The sequence below is a fragment of the Nicotiana tomentosiformis genome, chromosome 11 (assembly GCF_000390325.3).
Source record: "Nicotiana tomentosiformis chromosome 11, ASM39032v3, whole genome shotgun sequence".
Lineage (NCBI taxonomy): Eukaryota > Viridiplantae > Streptophyta > Magnoliopsida > Solanales > Solanaceae > Nicotiana > Nicotiana tomentosiformis.
In genome coordinates this window covers 104726241-104731778 of record NC_090822.1, presented here as the reverse complement: position 1 = coordinate 104731778, position 5538 = coordinate 104726241, and the positions used below count along the sequence as shown (strand labels likewise).

At 38.9% G+C, this 5538-nt stretch overlaps 1 protein-coding gene across 6 annotated transcripts; it reads right to left on the bottom strand.

Annotated features, from left to right (window-relative positions):
• Window positions 1–315: 315 nt before the first annotated feature.
• Window positions 316–4736, bottom strand: LOC104098966 (glucan endo-1,3-beta-glucosidase 14). Of its 6 annotated transcripts, none has more exons than XR_011412470.1 (5): window positions 4609–4736; window positions 3004–4034; window positions 2437–2585; window positions 1999–2208; window positions 316–1493 (listed from the first exon to the last, which is right to left on the bottom strand). XR_011412470.1 is itself a non-coding variant. In XM_070189972.1 (3 exons), the coding sequence occupies exons 1-3, from the start codon at window positions 4664–4666 to the stop codon at window positions 2529–2531; spliced, it is 1146 nt and encodes a 381-aa protein (XP_070046073.1). In that variant the 5' UTR covers window positions 4667–4736; the 3' UTR covers window positions 2304–2528. The 6 variants fall into 6 exon arrangements, 1 of the variants encoding a protein (XP_070046073.1); XR_011412472.1 differs by having other exon boundaries at window positions 316–590; XR_011412469.1 differs by lacking the exon at window positions 1999–2208 and having other exon boundaries at window positions 316–1564.
• Window positions 4737–5538: the final 802 nt, after the last annotated feature.

Below are 5538 nucleotides of genomic sequence, written 5' to 3'. Positions count from 1 at the left end.
AGCGGCTGGGCGCTGGTGCTTGGCATTGGGTCTGCGCGCGGGGCACTGTTTGGGTGTGCGGCGCTGATGGCAACATGATAATTTGGGCGCGCGGCATTGTCGGTGCGCACGGCACTGATGGCATTGGCCAGCCGCTGGGCGCTGGCATTGATTATCGGTGGGGCGACAGAGGCGCATGCTCGCTTGTCACTTGGCGTTGCCGAGACCACGGGGCCGACCGTGGCGCTAGGCGTTGGGAGGCTTGCCGGGACGCCACGGGGCGCGTCCAAGGGGTCATGGGTCGATGATGGAAAGCAGCCCATGACATATATCATGTGTCAGCACAATTATAGTTCCCTTATTATAATAATTCTAATAAAATGGGATGACAACTATTGCCAGAGAAACTTTTCTGTTCTTATTCAATTTGTAAACGAATCAACTATTCAACTAATAAAAAGTAGTTACACTATTTTTTGAGTTTTTAATCTATGAATATTTTTTGGTATGAATGTAATGTATATTGATCATGACTTCAAGTCCAATAAGCAATTCCCCAGCCAAGTTAGCAGTGTGAAATAGAAAATGGAAGCTGCGCCGTCTTCGACTACCTGTGCACGCAAAATCCAATTAATATACACATTACATTAACTGAATCAAGACTAAGAAACCATCACCATCTGCCGAAGAGTATAATAACATACATTTCAGCAGCCATGTTTCACAGCCAAATTTGAAAATTAGTTGTTGTCAAAGACAGCCATGACTGTATTATCACAAAATTAAACGCATCGAACATGTCCGTTTCGAAGCTGTTTCATGTCGTGATCACTAGTTCACTACACGTCTGTTAAACGCAGGGTATCTCCCGCCCCAGATGGAACCTAGGCAGGTCTAAAGATATCCAAAGACAGAAATATTTGTATCAACGGAAAACACAAAAGTTATAGGACCTTCATAATCAAGCTGTTCTTGCCCGAATCGGGGTCTCTATGTCAAGTTCTATAACAAGATCATGACACGTGCCTGCATGTCCGGTAGCACAACAAGGGGCGGAGCTAGCTCTGAATTCCGAAACCCATAAATTTCAAATCCTGGCTCTGCCTCTAAGCACAACCAAGGGCCGGTCGATAGATACATGTCCAGTAGTAAAGGGCAGTGAGCGAGAGAAAGCTTTGTAGCAAAGAGGGTATAAAGTGCCACAAGTTTCTGAAACTAACTAGATGTGGTGAAGGTTTGTCATATAACAACTAAAGAATCAAATTCAGTGGGAATATAGCCAAGGCAGTATGTGGAAAATGTCAAAGTGGATTCTTCCATTTGTCAAGTTTATCTACTCATATCAAGCCATTGCTGATGTAAGAAAAGGTTTCAAATGGGCTCCATCATGTTTAAAGTCACACAGCCAACTTTGCTGCTAAAAGAATCCTACTCTGTGTTACACCTTTTCAAGAATTTGCCAACCAAAATTTTCCATCATGCCAGATCAGTTCCTTATAAGCACATACTTTTATCTGCAAGGAAACCAAAATAAATACTATCTAAAGGGAGATTTTTTCCCTTTTATGCCAACCCCCCACCCGACCTACAAGAAAAAGAAATAAATAAATAAGGAAAGCGATTAAGCACACACACAAGAAGGTGGTGGAAGTTAAAGAAGAGGGAACTTAGAATTGACTCGAGGATGATAGGTGACGCCAATATTGACTGCTCCACATCAGATTGATGCAACAAATACTCTATTTGAAAATAATGATGATAAAAAAGAAAGACACAAGATGTCATAATCAGATATAGGATTCACCAGTAAATACAAAAACTAATGAGCCTTTCCACTTGGCAATTATATTCAACGTGAAAAATAATTCAGAATTTGGTGATAGAGAGAGGGTGGCTTTCTTTTCCAACACAAGCCAATATGGACTTTTGTCTTCAAGAAGATGATGGGAATTTTGTAAAAATGATATTCATATGCATGATTGCTAGTGGAAATAAGATAAGGGTGATGAGACACATTACCATATCTTCAATAAAGAAATGATACAATGAAAGGTATCCTAGAAAGTAGGTGATTAGCAATTGACTGGGCAGCCCAGTGCACAAGGTATCTCGCGTTCACGCAGGGTCCAAGGAAGAGCCGCACCTCAAGAAGGGGCGTGAGGGGCGTGATGTCGACAACCCACTCTAATTCAAGCATTAGTGGCTGCTTCCACGGCTCGAACCCGTGACCTATATGTCACACGGAGACAACTTTACCGTTTCTTCATGATCAACTGTGATTAACAGTTGACTATTGCTAGAACATTATAAGGTGGTATTTCAGCTTACAAATTGCAAATTAATGAAAACAACTTTGAAGCAGCATCATATATAGTAATTCAAACTGATTTAAGAAAATTAAGGGAATAATGAAAGCATATGAATAAGGAGAAAAATGAGGTTGGCAGTCTTTCTTACCTTTTAATATCTATCTATCAGCAAAAGTTCTTGACAAAATTGAATCATCTCTAATCTACTGGTATCTCCATATTTGATCTATTGTACAGCTTTCAGAAGTGTATGAAGAAAACCAGAACAAGCAGAAGAAAAGCAGAAATAGGCAAGGCCTGAAACCAAAAAAAAAAAAAAGGATAGCATTAGAAGAGTATATATAATTTGCAAGATTCAACATTTCAGAAAAATAATGAAAACAAGTCTTGAAATAACCACAACTACGCTGTAATTAAGAGGACTTAATGAAAATAATGTAATACGCGTCATATGAAGCAAGGTGGGTTGCTCTGATGGTAAGCACCCTCCACTTCCAACCAAGAGGTTGTGAGTTCGAGTCACCCTAAGAGTAAGGTGGGGAGTTCTTGGAGGGAAGGATGCCGAGGGTCATTTTGGAAACAGCCTCTCTACCCCGGGTAGGGGTAAGGTCTGCGTACACACTACTCTCCCCAGACTCCACTAGTGGGATTATACTGGGTTGTTGTTATTGTTGTTGCGTCATATGAAGCAAGACAGAAATAACAGATTCCTTACGTTTTTCTTGGCAGCTGAATAATCCATACGCGGAAGAAATCCTTGTAACCCGATGTTATAAACTGGAGTTCCATCGGGATAGTAGAGGCCATAATTCCTCTCTGATGCTGGACCGGGCTTTAAATTCTCATTAAAGAGCGCAAACACATAAATATCAATGGGCTCAGATGGCTTTGCTGGAGTTCCTTGATTTTGCTGTATACGCCGAAACAAGTTACCATTATATTGCGCTGCATTTTCAGGTGTTGCTCCAAACTCATTTGGGTCGCCCTTCGATGGCCAACCTGTCTCAGAAACCTTAACTTGAATGTCTGAGTAGCCCATTGCCTTAATCGCTGAATGAACTGCATCAATTTGTGCATACAACATGTTGTCATACTTTAAATTTGTGATTGGGTCAATCGTACCAGCATTAGGCCGGAAAAGTACATAATCAAGCGGGACTTGATCGGGGCTGTCTTTGTATGCAAAGAATGGATAGGCATTTATAAGGAACGGCGACTTAGTCTGGGTATGGAAATTGAGAATGCCATGAATGTATTCAGCAAGATCTTGTCGAAATGAACCAGAGGAAGGCGGAAAAGAGTTGCCCAAGATCCCAGCCGAGTGGGCGTGTGCCACATATATATCATTGCTAAGGCCAAGATTAACAAGAGCCCGATATACACCTTGCATTGCCGGGAGGAGGTTATTCATCATCTGTGTATCGTTCCCCGTTAAGATCTCGTTCCCAACAGTAATACAAGTGATTTTAGTCTGAGTATGGTAAGGTTGAACATGCGATTGAATCCAAGCCTGAGCTTGTTGGGGATCAGTCATTCTTTCTAGGTACTCATTCCCAAGTCCAATAACAAATTCCACATCCGTATTAGCGAACGCACTTAACACGTTTGGATCAGCGTCATAAAGTTTAACTCTCGTAACATTGAGAGATCTAAGGAGATAGGAAACTCGCGATGGTGTTGGCAGATTATTGGCAATTTGGCCATAGTTAATTCCAATTCCAAGGCTGAGGGTACTGGCAAATAAATCTGATCAAACAGTTGAATTAAAAGTAAATACCTTGTAGGGGGAAAAGATGAGGAAAACAAAATATGTACACATTCATTTAACAATTAGTAAAAAACTACTAACTACTAATAGGAATTAACTACTGCACATATCCACCTATACTTCACCAAGAAAATCAGAGCAAAAACTCTGTTTTTTTAATCAAATGACTAAAACCATGTTCTGCTGATAACTTCAATTATCTCTTGAATAAATGAACAGAATAATCCAATAAAGACACACATATTCCCTATTCCTTAGGACCAAGAATCCACCTTCACTAAATCTGGTGATAAACACTTAGCAAGAACTTCATATTCACATTAAAGGCCAAGCAATACTACAATTCCCACCAAGTAAACAAGAAACCAACTTAAAAAGACTGAATCTTTATAACCAACGGCAGTTCTAACCCCCCCCCCCCCCCCCAAAAAAACTACCTCACCCAAGAACCAAAATAGCATAAAAACAAACTAGTTGATGAAAAGGACAAACAAGATTTGTACAAAAAAAGGGTTACTAAAAAGAGTTAGAAAAAGAGAAAAAGGAAGTGACCTGAAAGAGTAAGGAGGAGGAGAAGAAGAGGCTTGAGGAAGTTGAAGAGGATGGCCATTTCCCCCTTTGCCAGCCTAGCTAAATCTCAGCCACGACGGCTCTTTAATGATGCATATGTATCCTTATTTATACTACATGCAAAAACTTCCTTTATTTCTCATTTTCCTTTTTAATTGTTAGTACTATATATTATTTCCTTATTAAGCCCTATTTAAAAGGAAAATATACATTTATATTTAAAAATAATTTAATTTTAAACTTTTAATTATACTCTTAAAAAAAGTTAAATACTAGTATTACATATTCAAGATGAAGGGGAGCTTTGGCGGTAAAATTATTGTCATGTGATCACGAAATCACAGGTTCGTGTCGTAAAAACAGTCTCTTGTAAAAATGCATGATAAGACTTGTAAAACAGACACTTGTGATTCGGTTCTTCTCATAGCGGAAACTTATTGCAACACATATTCAAGACCATAAGTTACACCTATCTTCTTGGCTCATATAAATTCAAACGAAAAATATATCATTATTTTATATGTGTTGTCTGATCTAACTAAAGGCATCTAAATTTGTTAAACTTGCAAGTACATGTTATTAAATAATTTATTTAGCAAAGTTGAAGTAGATGGACTAGCATCAAATACTAACTGTAATTTAACTTTAAATTATTATACTGTTGCTTTCGTGTCTCGACCAATTGACCATTCATTTATGAACATAAAATGGTATATTATACAGCTGTTATAAAATAATTTATGTTAAGATTTTTTGTGACTATTTCCAGTCGCTTTCTTACACGTAAGTTCTCTGTTTCCTTTCCGAGTATCAGCCGTTTATGTAGTTGACGCGTGAAATTTACCGACATAACTTTCTTATTTGCAAATAGACCTTTGAAGTTTTTCATAATTTCATTTTCGCTGCAATGTA

Coding starts and splice junctions, on each gene's coding strand:
- LOC104098966 (XM_070189972.1), bottom strand. CDS start 4,666: ATGGCCATCCTCTTCAACTTCCTCAAGCCTCTTCTTCTCCTCCTCCTT. Junction 4,035..4,608: donor CCTCCTCCTTACTCTTTCAG/GTCACTTCCTTT, acceptor CTGTTTGATCAG/ATTTATTTGCCAGTACCCTC. Junction 2,586..3,003: donor ATTCAGCTGCCAAGAAAAAC/GTAAGGAATCTG, acceptor TTTTGGTTTCAG/GCCTTGCCTATTTCTGCTTT.